Source organism: Barbus barbus (assembly GCF_936440315.1).
Source record: "Barbus barbus genome assembly, chromosome: 26".
In the NCBI taxonomy this organism is placed as follows: Eukaryota; Metazoa; Chordata; class Actinopteri; order Cypriniformes; family Cyprinidae; genus Barbus; species Barbus barbus.
In genome coordinates, this window is record NC_136754.1 from 19008811 (window position 1) to 19027256 (window position 18446).

At 39.6% G+C, this 18446-nt stretch overlaps 1 protein-coding gene across 2 annotated transcripts in view; it reads left to right on the forward strand.

Moving 5' to 3' along the window:
• Window positions 1-18446, forward strand: part of LOC306846365 (dihydropyrimidine dehydrogenase [NADP(+)]-like) — a 127907-nt gene that overhangs the window by 12745 nt on the left and 96716 nt on the right. For both annotated transcript variants that reach the window (XM_079379690.1, XM_079379691.1), the window contains 3 exons: window positions 3468-3550; window positions 17844-17931; window positions 18150-18311. In XM_079379690.1, the coding sequence (XP_079235816.1) occupies window positions 3468-3550; window positions 17844-17931; window positions 18150-18311 (333 nt within the window). The remainder of the gene's footprint in view (window positions 1-3467; window positions 3551-17843; window positions 17932-18149; window positions 18312-18446) is intronic.

Below are 18446 nucleotides of genomic sequence, written 5' to 3' on the forward strand. Positions count from 1 at the left end.
AATTATACTACCAATTCCCAGCACTAAGCATTTTGTCTAATTAATAATAATAAAGCCCCCAAGATGTTGGATTAGACTAATCCTTTGCAGGGGGAAATGCTACACACATAATTTCAAGAGAAAATGTCAATGGTTATCCCAGTCCCAACAATGCCTCAGTGTAATTGGAAATGTAATTATGTTTCATTTTACCACACAGATGAGTTTAGATGAGTTTTAATGCCACACAGAAGCTGTGAGATTAGTCCACTGTGACACAGGGTTGACCAAGGTCAAGTATTTTTACATTTCAAATCACAACACAACATAACACATGGAGCTTTATATGATATAAGAAAAGCTACATATAAAATTATCTACATAAAAATGTGTGACTGAAACAATTACGCATTCTCTAATGGCTCTGCTCCAACCCCACTCTGGGTTTTCCATTGCCCACTTCTTGACTGGAGAAACACACAGCGATTTGACTCCATTACAAACATTATTATTATTTTGAACATGTGCTTACTATGAGGATGTGTTTGTTTGATATGTTGACTACACTATATATCTAGGATGGGATTTGACATATTAAACATTTTAAATGTTATTTTCATATCTGAAAAGAACAAATTATAATATATTTTTTCTCTACATGTCTTCTTTCATCACACAACGTCTCTTCACGCTTGCATCCATTTAATCTTCTGTTCATTTTTACCTAATATTTGACATTTTTAATCTTTTTAATATTTCAGAAATTCCATGTTTGTTTTTTGCTAATAGTCTGTTTTCGCCACTGTTTATCATGTGGTGCATTCTTGGTGACTATGGATGTGTCAGCTCTGGTTAGGAAGCACACAGAAGATTCCAGGAAACAGTCTTTTGGTAAATTAAACCAAACAATTAATAGATTTCAGGACTAAGAACACTAACCATATAAATCTGGAACAAGTGGACACAATTGTTTGCTACTGGAACACATGATCACACATTAGCAAATGTGATCAATCTGAACACATGATCAAGGAACACTAAGTAAACCAAACAGAACATACATGTGACAGGATGGGCGATAAACTACTAAAAATATAACTTGTGATTCCAATATTTTTTTTAGTCACATGTCTTTACTATCATTTTGATCAATTTAATGTGCCCTTCCTTAAAAAAAAAGTATTAATTTCTTTCAAAAATAAATAAATATAAATATAAAAGTACACTAAATAAATAAAAAATCTTACCCCAAACTGAATGGTTTGAATGGTAATGCATTTTTATTAGCCATCATTTATTTGTACTGCATTAATCTTTCAACGTTTATACTTGTGTTCAGATAAGCAGAAAGAGAAATGGCTTCTATCTGCTAATGCAATTACTTTTTCCTTTTCAAAACTTGGGATGCACATAAACTTTAATGCTTAAATCACTACTTAAACTCTTAAGATTAATAGATTTATGTGAGGATCGTTCATCTCGATACAGCATCAGTATCAAAAGTACTTCAAGATTGATCCACCCATCTGTATTGCTGACATGCAGTTGTATTATGGACTGTTAACATGTGTTCTGCTCGTGATAGAGCGGTGTCAGATTGATCGCGGAGAGAGCAAAAACATGCTCCAACTTTCAAAAAACCCGCTTTTCTATCCAGGCAAAATCATGCAAGTACATCCCGCTTACAAGATGATATATAATCAGATGTTTGAACTTGGTGAGGTTATCATATGATATTCTTTGAAATCTCAAAATCAAAGTATCATACCGAGGCACCATTTAAAAAAATTGAAGATGTGCACTGTAAAACAGACTCTATTCTGGATTTGTCTCTTCTGAATCTGCATCTTGGCAGAGGTTTCTGCAACACAATGTTGAATCCAGTGGAGGTTCATAAAAGAACTATAGCAGAATATCAGATGGCTTGCTGGATTGGTTTCTTATTCACCACCCATCTGTGTTATAATAAAATGTAGTAACTCTGTCTCATGCCATAAATTAACTCAGTGTGTGAAATCGAGTTAGCCTCAATCTCAATCATGTTGTGATTTTATTTTCTTGGCTCCTAAGCCGTATATATGTGCGGGGGAATTTCCTGGCTGCTCATCCCTTTGAATTTCATTAAATAGCTTAAGTCAGTTGTCACAATGGCTTCTGTGAAACTGTATTAGTTTATGGAATAAAGAAAACAGCTTAAGCGGCTTGAACTTTGCCTCCTAAAAAGGGAGGGGCTGGGGAATCCTCTTTAATGCTTCTCTGATAATGTCAGCCGTGTCATGTTACAGTGTTAAATGGCACTAATTAATCCTTCCGTTTTAAAGAAGAAACTCGTAAATCTTTAAAAGCAGGATAATCTCTGAGCAGTCTACTCGACGGCATAATCCTTCAGTGTGGTCATATTCAAATCTACAGACTACAGAATATTCCTTGTGTTCCTTACGATTTAGAACCATTTAGAGGATGTTTGGTTTTATTTGTAGGTTAAGGATTGCTGTTTTTCTCAACAGCAGTCTTATTTACAGAATAAATAGGTTCTATAAATATACCATAAATTTATGGTTTACAGATTAAACCTACCAAAAAGACCAAAGGTTGGAGTGATTGTAAAACAATAAAAGCAGTTTTAATTCTTCATATTACATGGGGGAATTTTCAGGGTCACGTGTCACAAAAAAGACGCATGTTTCACAAAACATGTTGCTGCAAAGTTGTTATTTTTTATATATATTACTGTATTTTTCAAAGCCTATTAATTGTTAAAAATAATGGCTTTTATTAATTATACTGTAATGTTAAATGGCTATAATTAATGGCTAAAACTGAGGGGGAAATGCATTTAATAGAGACAGCAGTAGCAGTATTTGCATGCCTTCCATTATACCAATATAAATATATAATATTAATATGGAATTGATTAATTGCAGAAAAATGTGTGATTAATTAGTCATTTTTTAATCAATTGACAACACTTATATATATATGTATACAGTATATATATATATATATATATATATATATATATATATATATATATATATATATATATATATATATAGTAAATTATTAAATAATTTTAATCTATGGTTTCAAATTTTGTTGTTGTTGTTTATATATGTATATATATATATATATAAACAACAACAAAATTTGAAACCATAGATTAAAATTATTTAATAATTTACTTGTCGTCATATATATCATTCCAAGTTCCAAAACTGTATGACATTTTTTTTTCATTCTATGTGGAACATACAGTAGAAGATATTTTCAGATTTTTTTTTTATCAAAGAGTAAAACGATCATAAATAATTTTGATATATATTCAGAAATAAAGTAGCCTATTTATTCACAGATCATTCATAAAATGTATTCTTTAACAAACACATTAATTTAAATGCGGTTGTTTTTGTTTTGTTAGTCCACCCCCAAAAATTCAATAAATGTGCCGCTTTGTCCCACCATTGTCTCTGTGTGTCTCCCTCCCACAGACTTGTGTGAATTTGGAGAACAACTTCGATGACATCAAGCACACGACTTTGAGCGAGCGTGGGGCACTTCGGGAAGCGCTGAGGTAAGCACTGTCTCCATGGCAACAGTCACAGTCAACGCAAAGAGGAGTTTTGGGTGGGCAGCTGAAGGAACGCGTGTGCATATGTGTGCCGTTTAGCGAGGTGAGGACGAGTAGCGTCGTAAGTCATTCTTCATTATTGAGGGAATAGAGGAATGTACAGGCAGCACTCTGCTTTTCTCAGGGATTAATTTGTTGGAAGAAAGCCTCCCTCTGGGCTTTGCCTTGACTCTTCAACCCTGCAGGAGATGCTAAGGCTGAGTGCACAGTGAAAAATGTAAATGTTTAATTTGTTAGTTGAAAATGCTTTTGGGGATCCCAAGACAACATCAGAATACTTGATCATGAGGACCTCTGGTGTTCTGGTGTAGCTTTCAGTGTGCAGTCTTAAAAAACAATGTTAGTGATAAATAAAGATTTGCGCATTGCAAATAAGCTGAACAGGCTCCTAACTAAAATCTGTTGATCTTCATATAAATGACACTGTTTGCTATTAGACCTGTTTCCCAGAAAGATCTTAATGTATACTGTATATATTGGTGTCATTTTTGCACTACAGAGATCTGTTTATCTAGTGTAAACTATTCATCCATTGTTTTAAAATAGACATCTTTTGGGCTTTTTCTGACTAAAATGCGATGATTAAGTTGTATATAGTCTGGATTTTGGCCTTTGGGTTTCATTCTGTGCCAGTTAATTACTGTGTAATGTGATCTCTTCCTCCTGTAAATTAGATTTTATGATGGTATAATTTGTGATAATTCTCAATGGCTCACTCTATGCACGGATTTGATAAATTATGGCTTATATTAAAGGAAATATAGAAAAGGATAGATATCATTTTATTTTCTGCATACAGCGTAGGTCTGAGTGATATAATGAATATTCACAATGTATTTGTGATGGATTTGCTAACAGTATAAAATTCAGCATGAAAATGATTTTAGTTTGCTGTTTATTTGGTAGTCTCGTTAGATTACTTTCGTAATCATTTCTTGTCTTGCATCGATTCAAAATTCATTTAACTGTTGCTGCCATCAATCAAAATTAAGTTTCAGGCATTTTTAATATGTTAAGATGTTTTATTAAATATGTCATGTTAGTGGATATCAATGAAAATGATTAAATATCATCTTGGGCTCATTAGGATTGTTAAGTGTTTTTGAAATAATTCACTTATGGTCACCAGGTTTGATCACCATAATATTGTAAATAATATTATTATTAAAACAACTTTTTTGCAAAGTCACATTATCCTTCAGAAATCCTTCTTATATTCTGATTTGCTTCTCAAGAAACATTTCTCATTATTATCAGTTTGTGCTGCTTAATACTTTTGAGGAAATTATACATGATACATTTTTTTCAAGGTTTTAATTGAAATATAATTTAATTGAAATATAAATCTTTTGTAACAGATTAAAAGTCTTTACGTCACTTCTTAAGTTAAATTCATCCTTGTTGAAGAAAAAAATAATCATTCAGTTAACACTTTAGTTAAAATTGTTGTATGTGCTAACATTATTTAATGGAAGTGAGTTAACAATAACTAACAATGAACAGTTAATGAATGCTAACAAAGATGAATAAATACTGTAACAGATGTATTGCTCATTGATAAATAATGTTACTGCAATAACTAATGTTATCTAATGTGACCTTATTGTAAAGTGTTACAAAAAAATATTTTGAACAATATTTCCCAGCCCTAAAGATACCACAGTTTGGTTAGTTGTGAAACGCAAGCCTGTTGAAGCAACACTTATACGTTGATTATTTGTATGGTAGTGCATTGACTTTAGATGAGCCTTTCTCAGTCAGCCAAAGGATACTATCATTGACGACACAACAGGTAAAGTTAATCAGATCGTTTACCCTGTATCTGTTCTGATCACATCTAATCTGCTTTTCGGACATCTGTCTCCTAAACATAATGATCTATTCAGATGTATACTGAAATAGCACCACATAATGAGTTCATTTGAATAATAATTCTGCATGGCATGAGCACAGCATTGCATCTGCTGATCATGAATAAACAAACAAAGAGTTGGGAGAAGAAAGAGTGCTAGAGATATATTGGAGACATTAATGCACACTTTTGTCCTGCAGAGGTTTGATTTTAATCCTTCTCTAAACGAAACTCCCCTGCAGTGCCGGTTGGAGGATTTGATGAAAGATTTAGGTTTTATAACTGCTAATAATGCTGAACATGAAAGTCCGAGCGGCGCGCTGTTCTGGTGCTCATCACAGGAGGCAGCTGGCTTATTTGGCCTGTTTGTTGGGTGCAGAGGAAGCCCCAGGTCTGGATCCCAGTGTCACGAAACAGCCAGAAAGTTGAGTCCTCATTAAAGACCACAGATTGGTTCACATAGTGAAGCAAAGTTACTAAAATACTACTTTCATACCTAAAAACTCTTATCAAAGAGGCTGCCTTGTAGCTCAAATAACTGTATTTTGATGGCTTAACTTTATGTCAGTAAAATCACAAGCACTTCTAGCACACACAGCATGAATCCACTTTGATTTCAGAGTAAATGAGATAATGACTATGGAAAATTGTGATGTTTCATCTGGAAATATTTTCTTGATGATTATGAGGTAAGGCAGTTTAGTTGTCATATTGAATTCTTTATGTAAGACCTACTTTGACATTTCTATTAAAATTCTAGTTGAAAAAGCTAGTTCCTGACATGCTTCATCTTCAGTTAATAGAGGGAGGTGGAACTTTGTTATATTTATTGTGTTCTCACTTATAAAATAATCATCCATTTGAACTGCTAGTGGTACATCTTACACTGGCCTGTCCAAATCCCATTTTAGGGGTCCCATCAGTAGGGTTGGGAACTGAGAGCTGTTTTTAAATATGCCTCGCATGAATCAGAAACGTACAGCAGAGTTAGTGTAGTCCACCTACTGAATGAACCACTCTAATGAGTAAGTTCTTTTTTTAGTGAATCAAGTTCACATAGTGTACAACTGTGAGACGTAACCAGTCATTACACACTTTTGTTCATACAGTATGACTACATGTAGTTGAAGATACACATTATATATTTTATCAGTGATATTTTATAAAAATTTGCTGAAATTGATCATTCAAAAGTTTAAGGTCAGTAAGTTTTTTTTCTTATGCTCACCCAAGACTGCATTTATTTGATCAAAAACACAGTAATATCGTGAAATATTATAACAATCTAAAATAACTATACAAACTTGTAAAATGTCCCAGATGCCCATTTTCCACAAGTTGATATGATTCTTTAGGGTCTTAATGAAAAGTCTATAACATAATCTCAGTGGTATTGTAAAACAACACCCTTTTTACCTTGTCAGAAACAGCTCTTTACACAGCAACCCATTCCCTATCAGTCAGTCACGTTTGACGTAACGTCAGTGTGACTGACTAATGGGATCTCGCCCGAGAGCCCAATCACCTACGAGTGTTAATAAAACAAGCCAATGACAGCTGGCGTGCGTGTTTCGTCATGTGCATCCTGCCCCGCAGCGTGGGTATTAAAGGAGAGCCTGTGCAAGCGCACATCAGCTTTTGGCTTCAGAGCCGAGCCTTTTCAGCGAATCTCCGAGAGTGTTTCCAGACAGAAAGTCTCGGCATAGTGTCAGCGGGGGTTGCCGATCCAATGCTGCTGCTTCTCTCACGGCGTGTTGCAGCCTATCAAAAGCGCTTCTCTAAAATAGTTTTTTTCTAAGAGAGCAATATCTAAAAGAGCTCCACGAGTGATGGGCGTCTTTTTAAAGATGGCTTCCCGCTCGTGTGTTTCTGGATGTGGTCGTTTCCTGGCTTCATCTGACGCTCACGATCGCTGTCTCTCGTGCTTGGGCTATCAGCACACTGAGGCAGTGCTCGTGGATGAGTCTTTGCTCATTGCGGGAACATAACCATCGCGACGCTGCACTCCAGATACCTCCTCATCAAACGGGGGGTATCCCCCTTGCCATGCCTCGTTCTAGCTCCTCTGGTTCTTGGAGGGCTACTTCAGCTCATGGTCAGGGTGACTTGAGGATCACAGTGAGAGCTTCCCCGTCGAGTGTGTCTCCACGGGCCTCTCACTCCTCCAGTGCCTCGCACCATCTGGTGTTCCTGGACCAGCTCGCGGGGTCCTCGGACAGGGCGGGGCCCAGCATCTCATTCGGAGCACCAGCGGATGACATGATGTCGACCGCTGCATCGGAGGGTGAGCTAGGTTCTGGAGATAACGATTCGGCTGCGCTTCCTCCGTCAGGAAGAGTGGCGTTGCCCGAGCCAGATCCAGAACGGACTGCTATGCTTTCCCAGGCCGCTGAGAGCGTCGGGCTGCACTGGAGGCCTCCTCCTTCTCCCGAAAGCTCGAGGCTGGACGATTAGTTCCTGGGGGCGCAAGCAACCGTGTCGGCAACCGGCTCCGGTTCCAATCTTCCTGGAGGTGCATGAGGAGGTGACTAGGTCTGGGAGGGTACTTTTTCTGCCCGAAAAAGGCCTATTGCCTCCTCCGTCCTCACTACCCTCGATGATGGGGCGGCCCAAGGGTATGTGGAGATCCCCCCCAGTCGAGCGCACTATTGCCATGCAGCTCTGCCCGCAAAGCGCCACCGCCTGGAGGGGTAATCCACGCCTTCTGTCCAGGGCCTGTAAGTTCTCGTCCGCTCTAACGGCCAAGGTTTGCAGTGCTGCTGGACAGGCCACTTCCGCCCTGCACGCCATGGACCCTCCTGCAAGTCAACCAGGCCAAGGCGTTAAAGCAGCAGCCCGTCTCCGCCCCTGCCATGCCCGTGAAGTGCCAGGGCAGGCGGCGTCCCTGAGACGAGCGACCCAGAGTCTCTGGATCCTGCTCTTCAGGAGATGGTGACCGCACCACTCCTTCCTCCGGAGGAGGGCCAGGTGGAGAATCTTTTGTTTCCTTTTTGTTCTGTTCCGCCACTGGCTCCCCAGCCAGTGGTACACAAAACCTCAAAAAAAGAGCAGTTTCCTTTCTCTCCGGGTTCCAAGAGGGCGAGGATGGCAGTGTACGAGACACTCCACACTCCCATCCCCCTCTCCTTTCGCCAGTGGGCAGTAGGGTTCGGTCCGAGGACGCGATGCCTTCTCCCGCACCCCTGCCCAGCCGTGAAGCCAGGCAAGTGTCGCACCACGACACTTTAATGCACTGGTCCGTATAGACAACACTGCGACCATTGCATACATCAACCACCAAGATGGCCTACGCTCCCGTCGCATGTCGCAACTCACCCGCCAAGTCAGAAGCATCTGAGGTCGCTTCGCGGCGTTCATGTCCCAGGCGAGCTCAATCGTGTAGCCGACGAGCTCTCACGTCAGCCTGCTCTTCCGGGAGAATGGCGACTCCACCCCGAGACAGTCCAGCTGATTTGGAGACGCTTCGGGGATGTTCAGGTAGACCTGTTTGCCTCCCCGGACACATCCCACTGCCAGCTGTTTTACTCCCTGTCCGAGGGGACCCTCGGCACGGACGCGCTGACATACAGCTGGCCTCGGGGCCTACACAAATATGCATTTCCCCCGGTGAGCCTTCTCACACAGACACTGTGCAAGGTCAGGGAGGACGAGGAGCAGGTCCTCTTAGTAGCGCCATACTGGCCCAATCGGAATTGGTTCCTAGAACTAATACTCCTCGTGACAGCCCCTCCTTGGCAAGTTCCTCTGAGGAGGGATCTCCTTTCTCAGAGAGGGGGCAACCTCTGGCACCCGCGTCCAGACTTGTGGAATCTCCACGTGTGGTCCCTGGACGGGACGCAGAGGTTCTAGGTCGGCTACCTCCAGAGGTAGTAAACACCATCACTTCGGCTAGAGCCCCGTCTACAAGACACGCTTCGGAGATACCCGATCGCGGTCGTGCTCTCTTTCCTGCAAGATGGGTTGAAGCGAAGGCTGTCTCCCTCTACCCTCAAACTGTAAGTTGCCGCGATTGCCGCACATCACGATTCAGTAGACGGTAAGTCTGTGGGGAAGCACGACTTGGTCATCAGGTTCCTCAGAGGGGCGAGGAGGTTAAATCCTCCGCGCCCTCATCTGGTACCCTCTTGGGATCTCCCCTCGGTCCTGGCGGCCTTGAAGGAGGAGCCCTTCGAGCCTCTGGAGTCAGTAGAGCTTAGGCTTCTGTCGTTGAAGACAGCGCTCCACACTGCATTGGCCTCGGTCAAGAGGGTAGGTGACCTGCAGTCATTTTCGGTCGACTATTCGTGCCTAGAATTCGGGCCGGCTAACTCTCACATTGTTCTGAGACCCCGGCCTGGATATGTGCCCAAAGTTCCCACCATGCCCTTCAGGGATCAGGTGGTGAACTTGCAAGCACTGCTTGCCCGGGAGGAGGCAGGAGAGGAGGAGGCAGACCCAGCCATTGCTCTGCTTTGTCCCGTCCGCACTTTGCGCATTTACGTGGACCGCACGCAGAGCTTCAGGACCTCAGACCAGCTCTTTGTCTGCTTTGGAGGACAGCAGAAGGGAAAGGCTGTCTCCAAACAAAGACTTGCCCACTGGATAGTGGAGGCTATAGTCTTGGTCTATCAGGCCCGGTGCTTACCGTGCCCCCTCGGTGTGAGAGCACACTCTACGAGAGGTGTTGCTTCCTCTTCGGAATTGGCACGGGGCACCTCGATAGCAGACATTTGTAGAGCTGCCGGCTGGGCCACACCTAACACGTTTGCTAGATTTTATAATCGCCATGTAGAGCCGTGTCCTCCCGTGTACTTGCCTCAGATGGCCAGTAACACTGGAACCTGCTCGGTGTCAATCACGCTTGCTGCGCCATTCCCCTCTATGGACTGGATACGTGCGCTTTTATTGCTTCTCAGTTTAGTTCCCCGCGGCGAACCCCGTTTTAGTTCCTCCCACACCCTCGGCAGTCAGGTTCGCCAGGTCCAGCACTCGTTTGTTTGCCCAAGGTCAGCAATTCCAACACCCTTCGGGTAATCCCACATGTGTATTCTTCCACGGTACGGCTCCCCTCACGGTGAACCTGTGTCTTTCCCTGGCAGAGACCTTCTGCCGTCTCTGCTGTGTAGTTATCTCATCCCAGGCTGGCTGAGTCTACCTCAGAGACTTCTATATGTAGTACTGCCCCTGGTCAGTCAATGTTTATCTCCACATGGTACCTCCTTTACACAGGATGTGGCTTCCCCTACTTGGAGTACGCTTTCCCATTATGGGAATGTCAAACGTGACTGACTAATAGGGAACGTCTAGGTTACGTATGTAACCCTCGTTCCCTGATGGCGGGAACGGAGACGTAACGTCCCGTCTCCACAGTTGCTGTACCACCGCTGTACGGCTGGGGCGCACAGTCTCGGCTCCTCAGCGAAAAACTGATGTGCGTTTGCACACGCTCTCCTTTTATACCCGTGCTGCGGGGCAGGGTGCACATGGCGAAACACGCACACCAACTGTCATTGGCTTGTTTTGTTAACACTCGAAGGTGATTGGGCTCTTGGGGCGAGATTAGTCATTAGTCAGTCACACTGACGTTACGTCTCCGTTCCCTCCAGTCTCTCCTCCAGAATCACTAAATTCTTGAAGGGATAGTTCACCCAAAAATGAAAATTGTCATTATTAAGACCTTTGTTCATCTTCGGAACACAAATTAAGATATTTTGATGAAATCCGAGAGCTTTCTGACCCTCCATAGACAGCAACACAACTACCACATTCAAGGCCCAGAAAGGTAGTAAGGACATCGTTAAAATAGTCCATGTGACATCAGTGGTTTAACCTTATTTTTATGAAGCTACAAGAATACCTTTTGTGCACAAAGAAAACAAAAATATTGACTTTATTTAACAATTTCTTCTCTTCCATGTCAGTCTCCACCACGCATTCACGAGAGTACCATGACACATGTCTGTGATGCTGCTGACGAAGAACTCGGATGCGCTGTGCCTTGTTTACAAGCAGAGGAATGCACATGCATGCGTCGTGGTACTGTCGTGAACGCGTCAAAGGCTGACACGAAATAGAAAAAATAATTTTGTGCACAAAAATTATTCTTGTAAAATTAAGTTTGGAGCACTAATGTTACATGGACTATTTTAACAATGTTTTACTACCTTTGAATGTGGTAGTTGCGTTGCTGACTATGCAGGGTCAGAAAGCTCTCAGATTTCACCAAAAATATCTTAATTTGTGTTCTGAAGATGAACGAAGCTCTAACTAGGTTTTGAACGACATGAGTCATTAATGACACAATTTTCGTTTTTGGGTGAACTATCCCTTTAAAAATGTCTGTCTCTAGTCACAAAAGTTTCACTGCACTTGTATTAACAGTCTGAAAGGTGAGTTTGGCTTTATATGATACATTCCTGCATAAAAGCGAGGGTCTCAAAGCTGACAGCTGCCTTTAGTGCCTATTGTCAAACCGATTTCACAGATGTCAGATGACTGAAGTCAAGTAGCATGTTGCGTTGTTAAAATGATGAGCTCTAATGAGAAGTAACTCCTGTTATTATTCTCTTCTCCACCACACCCCTGACAGAAGCCCTCTTTTTCTTTCCCTGTATTTTCTTTGACACAAGAGCCACAGTATATAAAGGTGGATTGATCATTAAAACCGTCCTCTCATCCCAGCTGTCCCGGCACCTAGTTTGAAAGGAGGCGCCTTTGATTCGGAGCCAGGCTTAATTGGTCGTATCTGAAATGGTTTAAGTAATTAAGATGACAGAGCCGGTCTGTGAGAGGACACTTTCCTCGTGTCCTCTCACAGAGGTCTGGCACCTCCCTAGGGTCCTCATTATGACTCGGTCCCCACAAGTTACATGTCCTCACAAGTGAGGATTTTGACGGGTATCTCTCCAAGTTGACCTCCCACACATACATGATAAATTCATCATCTCTACAGAAGAGCATTTGGGATTAAGCTGGTAGTGGTGGGAGGCAGGAGGTGATTTGACAGCATTTGCTAATGCCCACGTTGGTTTTGAAATGAGCTAACATTGTATCATGTTTTGTTGTACTGAGCAATGAATGTGCTGCGTGTTATTGCACCAGAACAAGCGCGCTAGAGGGATCCAAAAGAGAATACGATGAAAATCTGGGTTGTAAAATCTAATTTAAACCTTAGAATTTAAAGGATTAAAAAAAAAATGAACAAACATTCAATTTAATTCAGATTAATTCAAAATATTTCAGATTCTAAACTATTTCCAGGTCAGTATTCGAGTAAATTTGTGACACTGATCATGTACAGATTGTCAGATGTTCTTCCAGGATGCTCTTTGGATCATTCTCAAATCATCCTGGAGAACATGATCATCAGGTTTTAAACAAATTTGGGGAATCGTTCTGGCAAAAAGGGGGTGCAACAACTTGCTCAAAATGGGACATTTTTAATCAATTTTCCAATTCAACTTTTCAGAAATTGTTATGCTAATTATGTAATTTTGAAAAAATGTACTTAATTTAAAAAATGCAAAACAATTTTCACTCGTGTTCTCAGACCACACTGTATTTCATTTGTAAAATTTGATAGGATCAGTGGTTCTTGCAACTCTGCCATTAGCATGCATTTATTGGTGTTATTGTTGCTATTGTTATTATTATTATCATTATTATGCAATTTGAGGTGATCTATTGATTCAAAATTAATTTTACAATTAAAATGAGAAAGGCAGATGTCTGAGAGAGTAAGAGAATCTGGTTGTCAGTGTATTTTGTTGAAAAGCTACACAAGCAATGTTATTTTAGCAGTAATATTAATATATATTGTAGTATATATAAATTTGCTTTTATTTTTATACTTTTCAGTTATAATTTTTTGGTTTCATTTTAGTAATGTTATATGTTTTGTCTTTTTTATCAGTTTTTTTAAATATTTTTAAATGTTTTTAATATTACTATTTAAATGTAATTTATTTTTATAACATTATTTTATATTTATATATATTTTCATCTAAATATATAAATATTTAATAACCATATAATATTTAAATATTTAATAGTTTTAGTTTTATTTAACAAGAATAACCCTGTTCCCAATCCCTATCCATCCAAATAAAATGTTTTACAATTATTGTTTTCCACCCATGTATTTTATGCATGCATATGCTCCTCAGTTGGTCACGTTCTTAGCATCCCCCAGGCAAATCCTGCAGGCATCCTTGTGAAGGATGACTGTGCAAGTAAAAGAGAATATAAACTGAAGTGTCACAGGAAGATGGTTTCACAGGATCTGTTTTAACCTCTGTTTCTGTAATAAGAGTGGTGTAAGTCAGGCTTATGTGAGGCTTATGGGGTTGAAAGAAAGCCTATGTTTGGGCAGTGACTGGGTTTCTGAAATTAAAACCAGGCCGTTTGTACTTCAGCGATCAATAAATCATTGAATTTTCTAATATCGTCTATGAATTAAAAAGGAGAGTACAGCTTTATGTATTTTGACCCTGATAAATGAAATACTGTGATGAACTGTGATGATGGTCATACTACTCAAATGTACATTTAGTCATTCACAAAAGCTTGAACATGAAAGACTGTTCAGAATAACCACAGGCACCCTTGTTCTCTTCAAACTGAATTAGGTATAAAAATTAAACTGAATACTGTCAATAATATTGTTAATCATCTAATCAAGTGAGTAAATCTAATGCCATAAGTAGAAACTGTGAAGTAAAAAGTATATATGTGACCCTGGAACACAAAACCAGTCATAAGGGTCAATTTTTCGAAATTGAGATTTATACATCATCTGAAAGCTGAAAAATAAGATTTCCATAATTGATGTATGGTTTGTTAGGATAGGACAATATTTGGCCGAGATAAAACTATTTGAAAATCTGGAATTTGAGGGTGCAAAAAAAATCTAAATATTGAGAAAATCGCCTTTAAAGTTGTCCAAATGAAGTCCTTAGCAATGCATATTACTAATCAAAAATTAAGTTTTGATATAATTACTTTAGGAAATTTACTAAATATCTTCATGGAACATGATCTTTACTTAATGTCCTAATGATTTGTGGCATAAAAGAAAAATCGATCATTTTGACCCATACAGTGTATTTTTGGCTATTGCTAATATACCCCAGCGACTTAAGACCAGTCCAGGGTCACCAATTTGGTCCAGGGTCACATATAGTGTGCTCGGCCTAATTACTTTCTGTTCAGTGAGTTTATTTTGTTAACCTTAAAAATGATGAAACAGGACATTTATGAAGACAGTAATATAAGACAGCTCAGTCAGAGATAAATTAAATAAATACAGTCCCTTGTCACTTTATGTATCTTGTATATTCCTTCCAGCTGTGCTAAGTGCAGACAACGCTACTTAATCAGGTTCATTAGGATTATTGATGGGATTCTCAGTTGAGGATCATTAACAGCGAAAGATTCCCGACCACACTGCACTCCACATGTGTGGATGACTAGAACATATATTTCCTCAACATCAGTCAGATACGACCTATGTCAGATTAAATGAGCGTACAATGCTTTGACACTATAGCGACATGAAGTATTACCGCTGACACTGTGCTGGAGCAGAATGCTTATCGCAGAGGTCATGTTTAGTCTGACTTCCCATTGTGGCTCATTTACAGGCAGGTGCAAAGAACAGGTAACACGCAAATAAATAATGAAACAAGGTGTTGAATTTAAGAGTGCAGGGGTCAGAGCTTAGCGCTTCTTCTGCGTTCATACAAGAGAAAAATGCCCAATTTCCAATTCAAAATGTGTACCCTGCCTCCAGCGCTGCACTGTGCAATACTAACGAGGTACGTACTGTACATGCGTAAATGAGTTGTTTTACATCAGCCGAAAACAAACTGAATTGTGCCATTGTTAGGCATAAGCAAATATTTTAAGTCATAAATGTTGTGAGATAATGTCTGATATCATTGCACGGCCTGAATCCCCACGGCCTCCATTCTTAAATAATGTAAAAATCCCAATAGCAACAGCGTGCAGCATCTATCAAAGATCTCAGCCGCAGCCCACAGCACAAGCTGACTCCCTTAATGACCACACTGCAATTATTCTGCCCTTGAAACTTCAAATGCATATTCATTTGACTGAATTGCATTTAAGGCTTAAATTTATCATTTCTCAAGCAGTGTAGCATTGACTTTTTGAGCATTATATGTTTGTCTTCAGTGTCCCATGCTACAAATAAAATTGTCTCTGGACGTTTTGTGAGATGGGAGACTTTGGAAATGTGCCTTTGTATCTTGTAAATATGCTTGCCACATATTTACAAGACAGAATTGCGATGTTGCAACACCACTACTGAACAGCATGAAAAAGATGCAACATTGTAGTCAGATTACAGAACAAATGGCTCTTATGAGGTGGCTCTTTTTAGAGAATCAACAACACAATGCACAACCAGTGCAGTCTGATTCCAAAATACTCTTATGAAAACAATATTATTAATTAATCAAAAACATACATCACAGACAGTGTTGTCTGCTTCTTATGAACCAGTTCTTTTTAATGAATAAAAACCTACAGCGCAGCCTGTATAGTATGACTCATGATACTCATGATACTCATGATACATATGAACCGATTTTTTTTAGAAAATCAGAAATACAGTGCAACCAGTATAGTCTGATTCCTGAACAAATGACTCGTATGAAACATTTTTTAAAGAATCAAAAAACATAGAGCACAGACAGTGTAGTCTGATTCCTGAACAAATTATTATTTTGAACCACTTTTTATTAATAAACAAAAAAACCTACAGTGCAACCAGTTTTGTCTGACTAACAAACAAATGACTCTTATGAGCCAGTTCTTTTTAGTAAATCAAAGACATACAAACAAATGACTCTGAGTTGGTTCTATTTAGAGAATGTAATACATACAAAAAAGTGATGCTTGAATCAGTGTTTTGTGATAGTGAATCACCACTATTTTATAAAAAAAAAAAAAATCTAATCACATATTACCAATATAATAGATGTTGCCACATTTAAAAACGTAACCCATCATTTGGTGATGTGAATTTCTTTTTGCAAATATTCATTCCTTACAAGTTCTAAAAGAATCGTTAAAGAAACCATTAAGGTACTGGAACCATACTGTTTCAGTAATTCTTAACGATTCCCATCTCTACTCGTTTTATTAGTTGCAGTTTTAAGCCAAGATTTTTTTGTAGACTCATTCAGCCTTCTGAAAACCCTTAAATGAATGCAGTCATTTCCGTTGACATTTACTTAAATGCATTTGCTCCCGATCAGTCAGATATTGTACGCTCAGAAAAAGTGGCAGGTCATCATGAGCCAAACCATTTTTGAAGATATACTGTCTGTGACACTGACCAAGAATCGGAAAAGTGACCTATGATTATTGCACCACTATTGCATGTGTCAAACGCATGATATTTTCACTTTAGATTTCACGGTCACAGGGTCCTTACCTATATCCAAAGCTGCTCTGTTCGCTCTCTTCGATGGAATGTGCCGCATGCACTTTGTTCCTCCATGAATATTTAATTGGCTGGAGCCAAATTATCCCATGTATAATTTAAAGCAGGCATGTTGTTGTCTACCAATATGGCGTTCCCTGGTCATTATGAAGTCAGCAGTATTTATAAGAGGTATCAGTCTTCACCATAGTCAGTGCAGAGACATGTCTAGGATAAAACAAGCATCGCTCAGCCATTTGTTCTCAGCTCTCCTTTTTCCAACTGCACAATGGCCAAACCATCATCTGCTGCTGCACACCATCAGCAGTGCCAGTAGTACTGTATATCTGACTTCAGATATTGTATGCTTTACTTTTCTTTGGTATATAAATGTGTGGGTTTTGATTTAAAGGAATAGTTCATCCCAAAATGAAAATTTGACACCCTTAGAACATTCCAGATGTAGATCAGTTTGTTTTTTCATCTGAACAGATTTGGAGAAATTTAGCATTACATCACTTGCTCACCAGTGGAGCTTCTGCAGTGAATGGGTGCCGTCAGAATGAGAGTCCAAACAGCTGATAAAAACATCACAATAATCCACAAGTAATCCACATGACTCCAGGGGATCTATTAATTTCTTGTGAAGCACAAAGCTTTGTTTGTAATAAACAATTCATCATTAAGATGTTTTTATATTTAAACTATTCCTCTATTGTTCTCTTCAGTAAAAAAAAAAGTTGTCTCATCTGAGTCAGATGACGGCACCCATTCACCTCATCCATTAGTGAGCAAGTTTCGTTTATATCTTGGATGGCTTGAGGATGAGTACATTTTCAGTAAATGTACATTTTTGAGTGGACTATTCCTTTAAAGCAACGGAATAAAATTTTCTTTCATGTATACCGGTTTTGCATATAACTGTGTGGTTTCAAAATTAAAATGATTTTTCATAGATGCCTGAAATGTGCAGATGCTCCTTGCCAGAAAAGCTGCCCCACCAATTTGGATATCAAGTCTTTCATCACCAGTATTTCCAACAAGGTAACACCTACTACAATGCTTGAACTTGCTCATTCAGCAGCTACACCGAACACAGTTTATTGATGTTGGCTTAAGTGATAATCTCATAATCCTTTGTGTATTATATTGCTCAGTTAGTTAAGCACAAGCACTTATACGTGGCTTTATTCGGTCAGGTAAAATCTCCAAATCTCTGCTTGAGTCCATGTTTATAGTTGACTGTATTGTGTGTTTTCTAGAACTACTATGGTGCTGCCAAGGCAATCCTGTCTGATAACCCTCTGGGTTTGACCTGTGGCATGGTGTGTCCCACCTCTGATCTGTGTGTGGGGGGTTGTAACCTCTATGCCTCTGAGGAAGGCCCCATCAATATTGGTGGGCTGCAGCAGTTTGCTACTGAGGTATGATGCTCTTCAATGCAATGGCTAAAATTGCAGATTTTTCACCCTTAAGTCAAAGGTCTGGTGTGGTGATGATTCAAATAAACTTGAAGCTGAAAAGTCTTATTTTTGTACTTTAATGTAATGATTCTGTCA